This window comes from Plodia interpunctella, chromosome 19 (genome assembly GCF_027563975.2).
Source record: "Plodia interpunctella isolate USDA-ARS_2022_Savannah chromosome 19, ilPloInte3.2, whole genome shotgun sequence".
Classification (NCBI taxonomy): Eukaryota; Metazoa; Arthropoda; class Insecta; order Lepidoptera; family Pyralidae; genus Plodia; species Plodia interpunctella.
This window is the reverse complement of record NC_071312.1, coordinates 81,687-97,461: the sequence shown is the minus strand read 5'-3', so window position 1 is coordinate 97,461 and position 15,775 is coordinate 81,687. Positions and strand designations below refer to the sequence as shown.

General features: G+C 60.1%; 3 protein-coding genes across 9 annotated transcripts in view; all 3 read left to right on the top strand.

Moving 5' to 3' along the window:
- Positions 1-1,188, top strand: part of LOC128678082 (uncharacterized) — a 32,443-nt gene extending 31,255 nt beyond the window's left edge. For 6 of the 7 annotated variants that reach the window (XM_053759375.2, XM_053759373.2, XM_064436574.1 and 3 more), the window contains 2 exons: positions 260-318; positions 990-1,188. In XM_053759375.2, the coding sequence (XP_053615350.1) occupies positions 260-318; positions 990-1,113 (183 nt within the window). In that variant the 3' untranslated portion in view covers positions 1,114-1,188. Of the gene's footprint in view, positions 1-246; positions 319-989 lie in introns of all 7 variants that reach the window. The other variant, XM_053759374.2, reaches the window with a different exon arrangement.
- Positions 1,189-5,336: 4,148 nt separating this feature from the next.
- On the top strand, positions 5,337-7,352 carry LOC128678468 (uncharacterized). Its single transcript, XM_053760045.1, has one exon. It carries the CDS (start codon positions 5,337-5,339, stop codon positions 7,350-7,352), a length of 2,016 nt encoding a protein of 671 aa, XP_053616020.1.
- LOC128678467 (uncharacterized) lies at positions 7,352-15,035 on the top strand. The gene is made up of 2 exons (XM_064436596.1): positions 7,352-7,785; positions 12,752-15,035. Exons 1-2 carry the CDS (start codon positions 7,352-7,354, stop codon positions 15,033-15,035), a joined length of 2,718 nt encoding a protein of 905 aa, XP_064292666.1.
- Positions 15,036-15,775: the final 740 nt, after the last annotated feature.

The following is a 15,775-nucleotide window of genomic DNA, read 5'->3' as shown; positions in this document are numbered from 1 at the left end:
TTCATCGAGACACTTTATATTACCTAGTTGTCAATTTGTCATGCCATCAGTGCACAACATAGTGAAAATAAATACCAATATTAAAGGGCGTGTAACACTTTACAAGCAGTGGTTTTGTTTGGATTAATACGACGGTCGCAAAATGGGCACGAAATTGTTTGTCGGATTAATCTGACTTTCGCGGTGAAACGGTAAAGTGAACGTAGAGAATGGCCACTAGTGTCCGGCCGTATTTACACCCAGAAGGCGGTTGTTTCAGACGCGGCGGGGGTACTCCCTGCACTGCTGGCTGCCCGACGACGAGCCCGCGCTGCTCAGGTGATACTCCAATCTGTCTCGTATCCTGCGGAACAGACGCTCAAGTCCAGCTGTAGACTCACTTTGCAAAAATGGTTCCAACAGACCGCCAAAACGATGGATGGCCAGGATAACCCGTCCCGCGGGTTCCGCTTTCGGCTAGCTGTCTCTATAAAAAGTTCATTGCTTAGTAGAAAACCAGGAAATCATACTCTGCAATAGACTCGTCAGACGTAACTAGTTGTTGGCCGTGAACTTAGATCTCGCGAACACAATAAATTCATGAGTTTTTATAAAATTGTGCATATTTAAAAAAAACGACTTCATCGATTTTCATGCCCCACGAACTTAAAAATTCTATTGACAGATCCTACTTTAAAATTTCACCAAAATCAGACCAACGGTTCGAAAGTTATCGTGTAAAAACATACATACAAAAAAATGTATTTTTGTCCCAAGTTGACTTAATTCAGTTAATGACTTAAGTAATGACAGACATTATGCCGGTCGCATTCTGCCAGTTCGCCAAATTTTGCCGTTTCATTACTGGTTTTTCCTTGCGGTAAATAAAAGCAAACGATCTACGCAATATTCGTGCGTCGGTATCTTTCTGAGTTTGGCGGTAGTGTTTGATCGGCGTTTGTTAGACATTTATATTACAATAATGCGATGAATATATTTTTTGTTTTCAGGACGAATAACGAACTGTCGGTGTTGGGCAGCGCCATCATTCCGGAGCTGAAGCCGCGCGTGCGCACCATGAGCGAGCGCGACCTCACGCGCCACTATACGCCGCGCCAGTACCTGCGCTGCTGACTTGATGACGGATTGTAATGCCTACACCCTCTTAGCACCTAAATCTTGTATAAAGAAGATTTTATAATTATTAAAAAAAAAATACTTAAATGATATTTCTATTTTCATTTATCTACTTCAAACGACTTTCCTGGAAACATGATAGGTACTTAACGTTGTTTGTGACAGCGTGTTTATGTAGACGCACACACTATCGTCTGCCGCTGTCGGCGAGCACAAATTGTGAGTAATGTGTGTTGCCAGTTTGGAGAGAGTTATAGTTTTAAAACAGACGCGTTCTCGCACAATAAGCTTCATCAAACTAAATAACGGGTATAAAAACAGAGACAATAATCAACTACTAAAAAGAACGTAGCTATAACGCGGTGCCTCGCAGCAGAGCGCGGCTGAGCAATGTGGCATGGCACTTTACTTGGAATTTGCTACCCCAAATTTCGAGGCGTCACTAGAAACGGGAAGATGCAGAGATGAGAGATCACAGACCATTTAACCTTAAGACCATGCTTAGACACATTTTGGCATGAAAACGCAATCGCTAAATTGTGGTGGGGTGCGGGGGAAGGTAGCTTTGCTCTCATTGGAGCGTTCAAAAATACGTCAAAATTAACAAGGTTTTGACAACTTACTAGTGTTGGCAATACAATGACTTCAATCGAGAATTTCTAAGGCCAGACACACATGTCAGTACAGACATTAGTGAGAATAATAAATTCGTGTCTCGAACAGACAAACGGGAGGTCTCGGGAAATATATATCTGTATGTTTAGACATTCTCAAAAAGAATTGACGTTAGGCCGTCGCCGGTCTTCAAAGTTTAAGGGTTTACTATTCATAAAAATGTATTGCCTACTTCGAGTTCAAATTATATTTTGTCCCTATAGCACTTTACAATATTTGTAATTGACAGAAAGAGACAAAACATAGTTTAACTAAAAGTAGGCAGTAATTTTCGATGAATTATACTTTTTCATATTTAACCAAAGTTTCGTCTACGTTTCACTATGACTCCAAGAAAATCTTTACACGTCCTTTTTGAATAACCGCATAGTCTCTAGGGAAAACTTTATAAAGCGTCATTGACTATCAGAATTTTTGACCAAATCCTACAAGTATCGCAAACTTTTCGGTATAAAAGTACTCTAAAAGATAAAAATACAAGGTATCAATAGTAATCTATCTCAAAAAAAAAACAAATTTCTTGAAAAAAATGCTTTCTCAATATACTATTATCGAAGATCAAGGAATTAAAAAAAAAAAAATTATAAACATAAGGCGTTACATACCCGCACACCTAGCGCCATCATCATCGATTATCATCAATTTATCGATCGACTATCATATCTTATGTGTCTTACACGTGCCAAGGCAGAGCGAGATAATTATATGTTTGTGCCATATTGTTTTAAGTGCGAAAGAAAGAGCTAGATATATTTTGTTCTTATATTATTATTGTTTCTAAAACAACATAGTTTGGAAAATTATCAATTATAATAAAAAAAAAAAAAATGACTTGTTGGTGAAAAGTGATTCCAACTTTTGTTAGACTGGACATTGCGCCATACTCTCCACACCATTTACACAGCACAATACGGCATCATTGTTTTGATATTTGGTTGAGACCCTTCAGCCAGCTCTGCTGGGGGAGATTGTCGGGGATCTATTCCCCGGCAATCCGCGAGGGTTTTCTCCTCCGAGGATGGCCCGACAGCCGCCTGACGCGGAGGGAGAAGAGGTGGAGGCGGATCCGCCTCCCGTCACCGACGTCGAAATGGAGGTGGTCCTCGACCGCCTCCAGACAAGGAAGAGGGCACCGGGTCCAGACGGGGTGCACGGGAAAGTGCTTGCGCTGATTCTCGTGCACCTCGGGGAGGAGTTTCGGGGGCTGCTCAACCGCTGTCTGCGAGAGGGGCAGTTCCCGAAATTATGGAAGGAGGGCCGGCTCTGCCTTATTCCGAAGGGGAGCCGGCCCTTGGACTCGGCTTCGGCGGTGCGACCTCTGGTCCTGCTGAGCGAGGCTGGGAAGGCCCTAGAGAGTGTTGTGGCCTCTCGCCTCGTTCGGCATGTGGAGGAAGGCCCGGGACCGCGTCTCTCTGACGTGCAGTACGGATTCCGGGCCAAGAGGTCCACCATCGACGCCCTCAGGCGTCTGCGGTCGGTGACGGAGGAGGCGGACAGAGAAGGCGAGGTGACCCTGGCGACGTCGTTAGACATCGCCAACGCCTTCAACAGTATCCCGCACTGTGTAATACGGGAGGCGCTCCGGTACTTCGGAGTGCCCTCGTACCTGCGGGGGCTGTTGGGGGCGTACCTGGAGGAGCGGGTCGTCCTGTACGAGGACAGGGGAGGCCAAATGGTCCGGCGGGGCGTCGGGTGCGGTGTCCCGCAGGGGTCGATTCTCGGCCCTATCCTGTGGGACATCGCATACGATTGGGTCCTGCGGTGCCGGCTTCCCCCCGGGACGGGTGTCATCTGCTATGCGGATGACACTCTCTTCACGTCCCGGGGTGCGAATTTCGGTGAGGCGGCGCGGCTGGCCGAAACGGGCCTCGCCCTTTTGGTCGGCCGCATAGAGAGGTTGGGGCTTCGGGTCCGACTGGATAAGACCGAAGTCCTCCTCTTCCGCGGGGCCCGGACGCGAGGACCTCCCCCAGGGGCGCGCCTCCAGGTGGGTCATGAGGAGTTGAGGGTGAGTGCCCAGATGAAATACCTGGGCCTCATCCTCGACGGGAGATGGTCCTTTGTCCCCCACTTCCGAGAGCTGGGGCAAAGGATCATCAGGACGGCTGCGTCGCTGGGCCGACTCCTGCCCAATCTGGGTGGGCCCAGCGACGCTGTACGGAAGCTGTACTCCGGCGTGTGCCGGAGTATGGCGATGTACGGCGCCCCCGTTTGGGTGGACGCCCTTGCCGCGGAGAATAAGCGCCTTCTCCGGCAGGCGCAGAAGGTGATCGCGGTAAGGGCGATACGGGGGTACCGTACAGTGGCGTTCTCTGCGGCCACAGCCCTCGCGGGCGACCCGCCGTGGGAGTTGGTGGCGGAGGTGCTCGCCGAGGTTTACCACTTTGTGGCGAACAGGAGGGAAATCGGCGAGCACCCCTCGCCTGAGATGGTCCGGCGGGTCCGCTTGCGAGGGCAAGCGGAACTCATGCGGAGGTGGGAGGCAGACCTGGCGCGGGCAACGTACGGTGTACGCACAGTGGAGGCCCTGCGCCAGGTCCTGGAGAGATGGATGTTGAGGCGGCGCAAGCCTCTCACCTTCCGCATGACGCAGGTGCTCACCGGGCATGGCTGCTTCGGTGAGTACTTGCACCGCGTGGCCCAGCGGGAGACCGAGCCGGTCTGCCACGATTGTGGCGAGGCTCGGGACACTGCTCAACATGTTCTAGAGCAGTGTCCCAGGTGGAGTCGGCAGCGCCACGATCTGGTGGCAGTGCTCGGTGGAGTGGATCTGTCGCTCCCGAGTGTCGTCAATGCGATGCTCGGGAGTGACGGAGCCTGGGCGGCAGTGGCCTCCTTCTGTGAGACTGTTATGTCACAGAGGGAGGCCGAGGAAAGGAACCGCGAGGACCACCCCCTCGCGGAGCCGATCCGCAGAAGGCGGACGGGGGTGCGACGCAGGCGCTACCTTGCGCGCCTGCAGGCGCCCCCCTAAATCGGTGGGACTAGTCCCACCCGACGGCAGGGGTCCACCAGGTGTCGGTGGGCCCCTGAGAATGGTGAGTCCGGTCTCTGGCGAAAGAGACCGGCCAGTCGCTGAGGCGTCTTGTGTTAGATAGATCCGAGGCGCCTCCCTGTAAAGCGGCCGATGGCACCCGCAGGGGTTTAGTGGGTAGTCTGGGCTGGATAGCGGCCCAGGAGTCCCACACTCAGTGCGTAAATGCATTCCCCTGCGAAAACAAAAAAAAAAAAAAAAAAAAAGGTTGGCGAGGGGAACCACCCCACAGTGCTTGCGTCCACGTCGCGTTCCCCGGGCAACGTCGCGTCCTAACCACCGTAACGGAGTGGTTAGGCCGACGGCTAAAGTGCACTGTGCAGAAGGAGCAATTTGCGAACTGTGAAGAATGTCGTATAATGACCAAATAATGAGGGACGCCCGCGGGCGTTTCCTGAAAAAAGGCCCTTCTCAGGGCCACCCAAAAGGCCCTTCTCAGGGCCACCCAAAAGGCCCTTCTCAGGGCCACCCAAAAGGCCCTTCTCAGGGCCAAACAAAGGGAAGGGGGGAAATGGAATGTTCAGTGTCTGAACATTCCGCTGGGGAGGAAACCGACGGGAGTGGCCTCGCTGTGGGCCAAAAGAGGATGGGGAGCCTGATGGGAAGTGCGGGCTCCATCACCTCGTTGTCGGAGTCGGTGCTGGGCAACAAGCGCCTCTATTCTGAGGTGGCGACTGGTTCCGGCACCGACACTGAGGTCGGTGTGCCACGGGCACAGTCAGTGGCGAAGAGGGGCAAGGCCCGGGGTGCCTCGCACCTGACGAGGGCCCGGGCTGAGGCGAGGAGGAGTCAAGAGGAGGATGCCGAGGCTTCCTTCTCGGCCTCTCTAGGGGCTCGGGCCTTCCGGAGGGGAGGACCCCCGAGTGGTGGGGACGATGATGTGGTGGTGGCCCCCATTGATGCGCGGGACTTTGGGGCCATGGGTGCTGATGGACTCATGGCCACTGCGGTGGAGAGGCTGGGTATAATAACCAGCCTCGTCGGAAAGACTGCCGCCCTCAAGGGGGGCTTCAACTCTAAAATTATGCGGGCCTCCTCGGATATCAGGGATATCGTGGACACCCTGGTGGCGCGCAGCGAGTCGGACGAAGTTCGACGCCTTAAGGCCGATAATGGTCGCCTCCAAAGGGAGGTGGCCATTATGAAGGCTGAGGTCGCTGCGCTCCGCCGGGGGTTCGAGGAGGCTCGCCGTGAGGCTGCTCAGGCTGCGCGGACGGTGCAGCGGCAGGCTGCTCCAGTGGAGGATGAGCTGGAGCAGAGGATGGCCAGATTGATTGATGGCCGTCTGGCAGCGCTAGGACTGGCTGGGTGTCCTCGGAGTGCCACTCGTCCACCTCTGGCAGGTGACAACTCCGAGGTGGCGAGGGCTGCAAGGACGGCCATTGATCGGGCCTCCGGTCTGGGTCCGGCGCCGCGGCTTGAGCAGCCGGTGGTGGAGTTGGAGGTTCGGGCCCCTGCACGCCCGGCCTCTGAGAGGCGGGGTTGTAAGGGGGTAGGTGCTGGGGGAGTGACAGAGTGGGGGCCCTTCGGGCCGTCGACCTCAACAGCTGTGGTCGACGAATGCCCGGAGCTCCCCTGGGTCGAAGTCCGGGGGAGGAGGGGGAAGGGGAAGGGCGTGGGAAAGAAGTCCCAGCCCAAACCTGCGGAGCGACCGGCGGCGGCCCCAACAAAGGCCACTGCAACGGCGCCCAAGGCACCCCCCAGGGCGGCGCCAGCGAGGGCGGCCAAGCTGTCGGCCCCTAGCTCCTCGGCTGTAATTCTCAAGTTACAGCCGGAGGCAGCGCAAAAAGGGGCCACATACAGCTCCGCCCTCCTTAAGGCCGAGCAGGCGGTGAGCCTGGAGGGGCTAGGAATCGGCTCGCTTCGGATTCGCCCGAGTGCGACCGGAGCGAGGCTAATCGAGGTCTCTGGCCCCTCCAACTCAGACAAGGCAGATGCGCTTGCATCGGCCTTGAAGGCGGCCCTTTCCGGCGTCGCGGACGTTTCCAGGCCCGTCAAAACCGCGGACTTCCGCGTGACGGGCCTGAATGATGCGGCAACGGCGCAGCGGATAAAGGCTGCGGTCGCGCAAGCCGGGAGCTGCACGGAGGACCAGGTCTGGGTGGGTGAAATCCGCTCAGACTGGCGGGGCTCTGGCTCTGCCCTGATGCGCTGCCCGGTCACGACGGCTAAAAAGCTGATCGAGGCGGGCAGCCTCACGGTAGGCTGGAGTCGAGTGCAGCTCCGGCACCTGGAGGCGCGCCCCATGCACTGCTACAAGTGCATGGGGAAGGGGCACACCGCATCGCTGTGCCCCTCGCAGACGGACCGCAGCCGGCTCTGCTATAGGTGCGGGGAGGCAGGGCATTTGTCCGCCTCCTGCACAGCGGAGCCCCGCTGCGCGGTATGCCGCGACGCCGGCAAGCCGGCGGGCCACGTGATGGGGGGTAGGGCCTGCAACCCACCCCCGATCCGAGGGAAAGGGCCGTCCCCTCCTCCGCGCGAGGGAAGGCAAGGGGAGGCGCCAGTCGGCCAAATGGAGGAGTGATGGGGGTCACCTTCCTCCAGGCCAACCTCAACCACTCCGCTAGGGCGCAGGATCTCCTCCTGCAATCCATGGCGGAGTGGGATTTGGATGTCGCGGTGGTCGCGGAGCCGTACGCGGTTCCCTCCCTGCCCCACTGGGCGGGGGATCTGGATGACCTCGTGGCCATCGTGGCTAGGCCTGGTGCCGCCCCTCCCCTCGCGATTAAGAAGAGAGGGAACGGCTTTGTGGTGGCGGTTCGGGGAGAGTACGCCATAATTGGTGTTTACTTCTCCCCGAACCGGGATTTGCCGGCCCTGGAGCGGTTCTTGGATGCCCTGGGGCCGGAGATAAGGCGGTTAGCGCCCCTAAAGGTCTTCGTGGCCGGTGACTTCAACGCCAAATCAACGGCGTGGGGGAACCCGGCCACGGAGCCCAAGGGGCGAAAGGTGGAAGAGTGGGCGCTGGCCGCCGGGCTGTCTCTCCTAAACAGGGGGACAGCCCACACGTGCGTGCGACGGACGGGCGGATCGGTGGTGGACCTGACGTTCGCCACCCCCTCCGCCGCGCGCTCCGTGTCGGACTGGAGGGTGGAAGGGGGGGTGGAGACACTCTCGGACCACTTGTATATTCGGTTCGAGGTGTCGGCCGCCCCCCAATGTCAGGCGGCATCATCGTCCCGGGTGCGCAGCCGGTTCCCGCGTTGGGCCCTTACGCGGCTTGACCGGGAGCTGGCGGAAGAGGCGGCCATCGTCGGCCGCTGGAGCCTCCCGCCTCTAGACGGAATGGGGGTGGACGACGCGGCTGACCGTCTCGGCGACGCTTTCACAGCGGTGTGCCGGGCGGCCATGCCAAGCGTAGGTCGAGCCCCCCCTAGGCGGGCGGTCTATTGGTGGTCGGCGGAGATTGCCGCCCTTCGCGTCGCCTGCAACGCGGCCCGAAGGGCCTATAGTCGAAGCAGGCGGCGCAGTCCCCGGGACGAGGAGAGGGATGGTCAGCTGTATGCGGTGTATGTGGAAAACCGTAAGGAGCTGCAGCTGGCCATCGGTCGGGCCAAGGAGGAAGCCTTCGAGGAGCTGGTGGAGGGTATCGAAAGAGACCCATGGGGCCGGCCGTATAAGTGGGCGCGAGACAAATTGCGCCCACAGGCGACCCCGCTAACGGAGACCCTTCAGCCAGCTCTGCTGGGGGAGATTGTCGGGGATCTATTCCCCGGCAATCCGCGAGGGTTTTCTCCTCCGAGGATGGCCCGACAGCCGCCTGACGCGGAGGGAGAAGAGGTGGAGGCGGATCCGCCTCCCGTCACCGACGTCGAAATGGAGGTGGTCCTCGACCGCCTCCAGACAAGGAAGAGGGCACCGGGTCCAGACGGGGTGCACGGGAAAGTGCTTGCGCTGATTCTCGTGCACCTCGGGGAGGAGTTTCGGGGGCTGCTCAACCGCTGTCTGCGAGAGGGGCAGTTCCCGAAATTATGGAAGGAGGGCCGGCTCTGCCTTATTCCGAAGGGGAGCCGGCCCTTGGACTCGGCTTCGGCGGTGCGACCTCTGGTCCTGCTGAGCGAGGCTGGGAAGGCCCTAGAGAGCGTTGTGGCCTCTCGCCTCGTTCGGCATGTGGAGGAAGGCCCGGGACCGCGTCTCTCTGACGTGCAGTACGGATTCCGGGCCAAGAGGTCCACCATCGACGCCCTCAGGCGTCTGCGGTCGGTGACGGAGGAGGCGGATCGAGAAGGCGAGGTGACCCTGGCGACGTCGTTAGACATCGCCAACGCCTTCAACAGTATCCCGCACTGTGTAATACGGGAGGCGCTCCGGTACTTCGGAGTGCCCTCGTACCTGCGGGGGCTGTTGGGGGCGTACCTGGAGGAGCGGGTCGTCCTGTACGAGGACAGGGGAGGTCAAATGGTCCGGCGGGGCGTCGGGTGCGGTGTCCCGCAGGGGTCGATTCTCGGCCCTATCCTGTGGGACATCGCATACGATTGGGTCCTGCGGTGCCGGCTTCCCCCCGGGACGGGTGTCATCTGCTATGCGGATGACACTCTCTTCACGTCCCGGGGTGCGAATTTCGGTGAGGCGGCGCGGCTGGCCGAAACGGGCCTCGCCCTTTTGGTCGGCCGCATAGAGAGGCTGGGGCTTCGGGTCCGACTGGATAAGACCGAAGTCCTCCTCTTCCGCGGGGCCCGGACGCGAGGACCTCCCCCAGGGGCGCGCCTCCAGGTGGGTCATGAGGAGTTGAGGGTGAGTGCCCAGATGAAATACCTGGGCCTCATCCTCGACGGGAGATGGTCCTTTGTCCCCCACTTCCGAGAGCTGGGGCAAAGGATCATCAGGACGGCTGCGTCGCTGGGCCGACTCCTGCCCAATCTGGGTGGGCCCAGCGACGCTGTACGGAAGCTGTACTCCGGCGTGTGCCGGAGTATGGCGATGTACGGCGCCCCCGTTTGGGTGGACGCCCTTGCCGCGGAGAATAAGCGCCTTCTCCGGCAGGCACAGAAGGTGATCGCGGTAAGGGCGATACGGGGGTACCGTACAGTGGCGTTCTCTGCGGCCACAGCCCTCGCGGGCGACCCGCCATGGGAGTTGGTGGCGGAGGTGCTCGCCGAGGTTTACCACTTTGTGGCGAACAGGAGGGAAATCGGCGAGCACCCCTCGCCTGAGATGGTCCGGCGGGTCCGCTTGCGAGGGCAAGCGGAACTCATGCGGAGGTGGGAGGCAGACCTGGCGCGGGCAACGTACGGTGTACGCACAGTGGAGGCCCTGCGCCAGGTCCTGGAGAGATGGATGTTGAGGCGGCGCAAGCCTCTCACCTTCCGCATGACGCAGGTGCTCACCGGGCATGGCTGCTTCGGTGAGTACTTGCACCGCGTGGCCCAGCGGGAGACCGAGCCGGTCTGCCACGATTGTGGCGAGGCTCGGGACACTGCTCAACATGTTCTAGAGCAGTGTCCCAGGTGGAGTCGGCAGCGCCACGATCTGGTGGCAGTGCTCGGTGGAGTGGATCTGTCGCTCCCGAGTGTCGTCAATGCGATGCTCGGGAGTGACGGAGCCTGGGCGGCAGTGGCCTCCTTCTGTGAGACTGTTATGTCACAGAGGGAGGCCGAGGAAAGGAACCGCGAGGACCACCCCCTCGCGGAGCCGATCCGCAGAAGGCGGACGGGGGTGCGACGCAGGCGCTACCTTGCGCGCCTGCAGGCGCCCTCCTAAATCGATGGGACTAGTCCCACCCGACGGCAGGGGTCCACCAGGTGTCGGTGGGCCCCTGAGAATGGTGAGTCCGGTCTCTGGCGAAAGAGACCGGCCAGTCGCTGAGGCGTCTTGTGTTAGATAGATCCGAGGCGCCTCCCTGTAAAGCGGCCGATGGCACCCGCAGGGGTTTAGTGGGTAGTCTGGGCTGGATAGCGGCCCAGGAGTCCCACACTCAGTGCGTAAATGCATTCCCCTGCGAAAACAAAAAAAAAAAAAAAAAAAAAAAAAAGGTTAGGTTGGCGAGGTGACCCTGGCGACGTCGTTAGACATCGCCAACGCCTTCAACAGTATCCCGCACTGTGTAATACGGGAGGCGCTCCGGTACTTCGGAGTGCCCTCGTACCTGCGGGGGCTGTTGGGGGCGTACCTGGAGGAGCGGGTCGTCCTGTACGAGGACAGGGGAGGTCAAATGGTCCGGCGGGGCGTCGGGTGCGGTGTCCCGCAGGGGTCGATTCTCGGCCCTATCCTGTGGGACATCGCATACGATTGGGTCCTGCGGTGCCGGCTTCCCCCCGGGACGGGTGTCATCTGCTATGCGGATGACACTCTCTTCACGTCCCGGGGTGCGAATTTCGGTGAGGCGGCGCGGCTGGCCGAAACGGGCCTCGCCCTTTTGGTCGGCCGCATAGAGAGGTTGGGGCTTCGGGTCCGACTGGATAAGACCGAAGTCCTCCTCTTCCGCGGGGCCCGGACGCGAGGACCTCCCCCAGGGGCGCGCCTCCAGGTGGGTCATGAGGAGTTGAGGGTGAGTGCCCAGATGAAATACCTGGGCCTCATCCTCGACGGGAGATGGTCCTTTGTCCCCCACTTCCGAGAGCTGGGGCAAAGGATCATCAGGACGGCTGCGTCGCTGGGCCGACTCCTGCCCAATCTGGGTGGGCCCAGCGACGCTGTACGGAAGCTGTACTCCGGCGTGTGCCGGAGTATGGCGATGTACGGCGCCCCCGTTTGGGTGGACGCCCTTGCCGCGGAGAATAAGCGCCTTCTCCGGCAGGCGCAGAAGGTGATCGCGGTAAGGGCGATACGGGGGTACCGTACAGTGGCGTTCTCTGCGGCCACAGCCCTCGCGGGCGACCCGCCGTGGGAGTTGGTGGCGGAGGTGCTCGCCGAGGTTTACCACTTTGTGGCGAACAGGAGGGAAATCGGCGAGCACCCCTCGCCTGAGATGGTCCGGCGGGTCCGCTTGCGAGGGCAAGCGGAACTCATGCGGAGGTGGGAGGCAGACCTGGCGCGGGCAACGTACGGTGTACGCACAGTGGAGGCCCTGCGCCAGGTCCTGGAGAGATGGATGTTGAGGCGGCGCAAGCCTCTCACCTTCCGCATGACGCAGGTGCTCACCGGGCATGGCTGCTTCGGTGAGTACTTGCACCGCGTGGCCCAGCGGGAGACCGAGCCGGTCTGCCACGATTGTGGCGAGGCTCGGGACACTGCTCAACATGTTCTAGAGCAGTGTCCCAGGTGGAGTCGACAGCGCCACGATCTGGTGGCAGTGCTCGGTGGAGTGGATCTGTCGCTCCCGAGTGTCGTCAATGCGATGCTCGGGAGTGACGGAGCCTGGGCGGCAGTGGCCTCCTTCTGTGAGACTGTTATGTCACAGAGGGAGGCCGAGGAAAGGAACCGCGAGGACCACCCCCTCGCGGAGCCGATCCGCAGAAGGCGGACGGGGGTGCGACGCAGGCGCTACCTTGCGCGCCTGCAGGCGCCCCCCTAAATCGGTGGGACTAGTCCCACCCGACGGCAGGGGTCCACCAGGTGTCGGTGGGCCCCTGAGAATGGTGAGTCCGGTCTCTGGCGAAAGAGACCGGCCAGTCGCTGAGGCGTCTTGTGTTAGATAGATCCGAGGCGCCTCCCTGTAAAGCGGCCGATGGCACCCGCAGGGGTTTAGTGGGTAGTCTGGGCTGGATAGCGGCCCAGGAGTCCCACACTCAGTGCGTAAATGCATTCCCCTGCGAAAACAAAAAAAAAAAAAAAAAAAAAAAAAAAAAAAAAAAAAAAAAAAAAAAAAAAAAAAAAAAAAGGTTAGGTTAGGTTAGGTTAGGTTAGGTTAGGTTAGGTTAGGTTAGGTTAGGTTGGGGGACACCCCACAGTGCTAGCGTCCTCGTCGCGTCCCCTGGGCAACGTCGCGTCCTGACCACCGTAACGGAGTGGCAGGCCGACGGCTAATTGGCACTGTGCAAGAAGGAGCAATCGTTGCGCTAAAATGAACGGAACTCAATTGCGGGACGCCTCCGGGCGTTTCCTGAAAAAGGGCCCTTCTCAGGGCCACCCAAACGGCCCTTCTCAGGGCCAATCAAACGGCCCTTCTCAGGGCCAACTAAAGGGAAGGAGTGGAAAGCGTGGGGGGAAGAGTTTGGTGGGGGGAGAGAAAAGTTCGGGCGGGAAGGACGGAAGTGATAAGGAGCGGTCCAGGCCCGAACATGAAGGAAGTCGCGGTGGATCGGAAGGGGAAGGAACGGTCCAAGGAAGGCTGTGGAATCCGCTGGGAAGTGTGGGCTCCATCACCTCGCTGCCCGAATCGGTGCTGGGTACCAAGCGCCTCTACTCAGAGGTGGCGAGTGGGTCCGGATCCGGTTCGGACACGGAGGTTGAGTGGACACGGCCGGAAATATTGTCGAAGGCAAAAAGGGGGAAGGCTCGAGGTGCCTCGAATATGACGGGAGTCCGGGCTGAAACGCGAAGGAGTCGGGAGGAGGATGTGGAGGCCTCCTTCTCAGCCACTCTGGGGACTCGGGCCTTCCGGAGGGGAGAACACCCGAGTGGGGACGAAGGGTCGGATGTGGCGCCCATTGAGGTACGGGACTTCAGTGCCCTGGGTGCTGAGGGACTTATGGCCACCGCGGTGGAGAGGCTGGGAATTATAACCAGCCTCGTCAGAAAGACCACCTCCCTCAAAGGGGGCTACAGCGCAAAAATTTTGCGGGCCTCTACGGACATCAGGGATATTATGGACACCCTGGTGTCGCGTAGTGAGTCGGATGAGGTCCGGCGTCTCAGAGCCGATAACGGTCGTCTCCAAAGAGAGGTGGCCAACATGAGGGCAGAGGTCGCTGCGCTCCGCAGTGGGTTTGAGGAGGCCCGCCGAGAGGCCAGTCAGGCTGCGCGAGCTGCGGAACAGCGGTCAGGTGCACCTGCGGAGAAAGAGCTGATGGAGAGGCTGGAGGCTTCCATAGCCAAAATGATAGATGGCCGCCTAGCAGAGCTGAAGACTTGCCTCCCTCGGATGGTCACCCGCCCACCTCTGGCGGGTGACAGTTCGAGGGTGGCGAGGGCCACTAGGGCGGCCATTGCGGAGGCCTCCGGCTTGAGTCCGGCGCTGCTGCCTAAGCGGACGGGAATGGAAGGCCGTAGAAGGGAAAGTGCTGAGGAGGGGATGGAGTGGGGGCCGTCGACCTCTGCAGTTCCGGACGAGTTCCCGGAGCTCCCTGGAGTTGAGGTTGGGCCGACGACCTCGGCAACTCTGGTCGACGAATCCCCGGAGCTCCCTTGGGTTGAAGTTCGGAGGAGGGGTAAAGGAAAGGGAAAGGGCAAAAAATCTAAGCCCAAGCCTGCGGCGGTACCCAAGGGGCCCCCCGCGACCGTGCCCAAGCCTGCGGCGGCACCCACGGGGGCGCCTACACCTGTGCCCAAGGAGTCCCCCAAGGCGGCGCCACTGAGGGTGGTGAAAAAACTGTCGGCCCCTAGCTCCTCGGCTGTAATTCTTAAGTTACAGCCGGAGGCAGTGCAAAATGGGGCCACATACAGTTCCGCCCTCCTCAAGGCCGAGCAAGAGGTGAACCTGGAGGAGCTGGGCATTGGCTCGCTTCGGATTCGCCCGAGTGCGACCGGAGCGAGATTAATTGAGGTCCCCGGCTCCTCTAGCTCAGGCAAGGCGGACGCACTTGCTTCGGCCTTGAAGGTGGCCCTGGCCGGCGTCGTGGACGTTTTCAGGCCCGTCAAAACTGCGGATTTCCGCGTGACGGGACTGAATGATGCGGCAACGGCGCAGCGGATAAAGGCTGCGGTCGCGCAAGCCGGGAGCTGCACGGAGGACCAGGTCTGGGTGGGTGAAATCCGCTCAGACTGGCGGGGCTCTGGCTCTGCCCTGATGCGCTGCCCGGTCACGACGGCCAAAAAGCTGATCGAGGCGGGCAGCCTCACGGTAGGCTGGAGCCGGGTGCAGCTCCGGCACCTGGAGGCGCGCCCCATGCACTGCTACAAGTGCATGGGGAAGGGGCACACTGCATCGCTGTGCCCCTCGCAGACGGACCGCAGCCGGCTCTGCTATAGGTGCGGGGAGACAGGGCATCTGTCCGCCTCCTGCACAGCGGAGCCCCGCTGCGCGGTATGCCGCGACGCCGGCAAGCCGGCGGGCCACGTGATGGGGGGTAGGGCCTGCAACCCACCCCCGATCCGAGGGAAAGGACCGTCCCCTCCTCCGCGCGAGGGAAGGCAAGGGGAGGCGCCAGTCGGCCAAATGGAGGAGTGATGGGGGTCACCTTCCTCCAGGCCAACCTCAACCACTCCGCTAGGGCGCAGGATCTCCTCCTGCAATCCATGGCGGAGTGGGATTTGGATGTCGCGGTGGTCGCGGAGCCGTACGCGGTTCCCTCCCTGCCCCACTGGGCGGGGGATCTGGATGGCCTCGTGGCCATCGTGGCTAGGCCTGGTGCCGCCCCTCCCCTCGCGATTAAGAAGAGAGGGAACGGCTTTGTGGTGGCGGTTCGGGGAGAGTACGCCATAATTGGTGTTTACTTCTCCCCGAACCGGGATTTGCCGGCCCTGGAGCGGTTCTTGGATGCTCTGGGGCCGGAGATAAGGCGGTTAGCGCCCCTAAAGGTCTTCGTGGCCGGTGACTTCAACGCCAAATCAACGGCGTGGGGGAACCCGGCCACGGAGCCCAAGGGGCGAAAGGTGGAAGAGTGGGCGCTGGCCGCGGGGCTGTCTCTCCTAAACAGGGGGACAGCCCACACGTGCGTGCGACGGACGGGCGGATCGGTGGTGGACCTGACGTTCGCCACCCCCTCCGCCGCGCGCTCCGTGTCGGACTGGAGGGTGGAAGGGGGGGTGGAGACACTCTCGGACCACTTGTATATTCGGTTCGAGGTGTCGGCCGCCCCCCAATGTCAGGCGGCATCATCGTCCCGGGTGCGCAGCCGGTTCCCGCGCTGGGCCCTTACGCGGCTTGACCGGGAGCTGGCGGAAGAGGCGGCCATCGTCGGCCGCTGG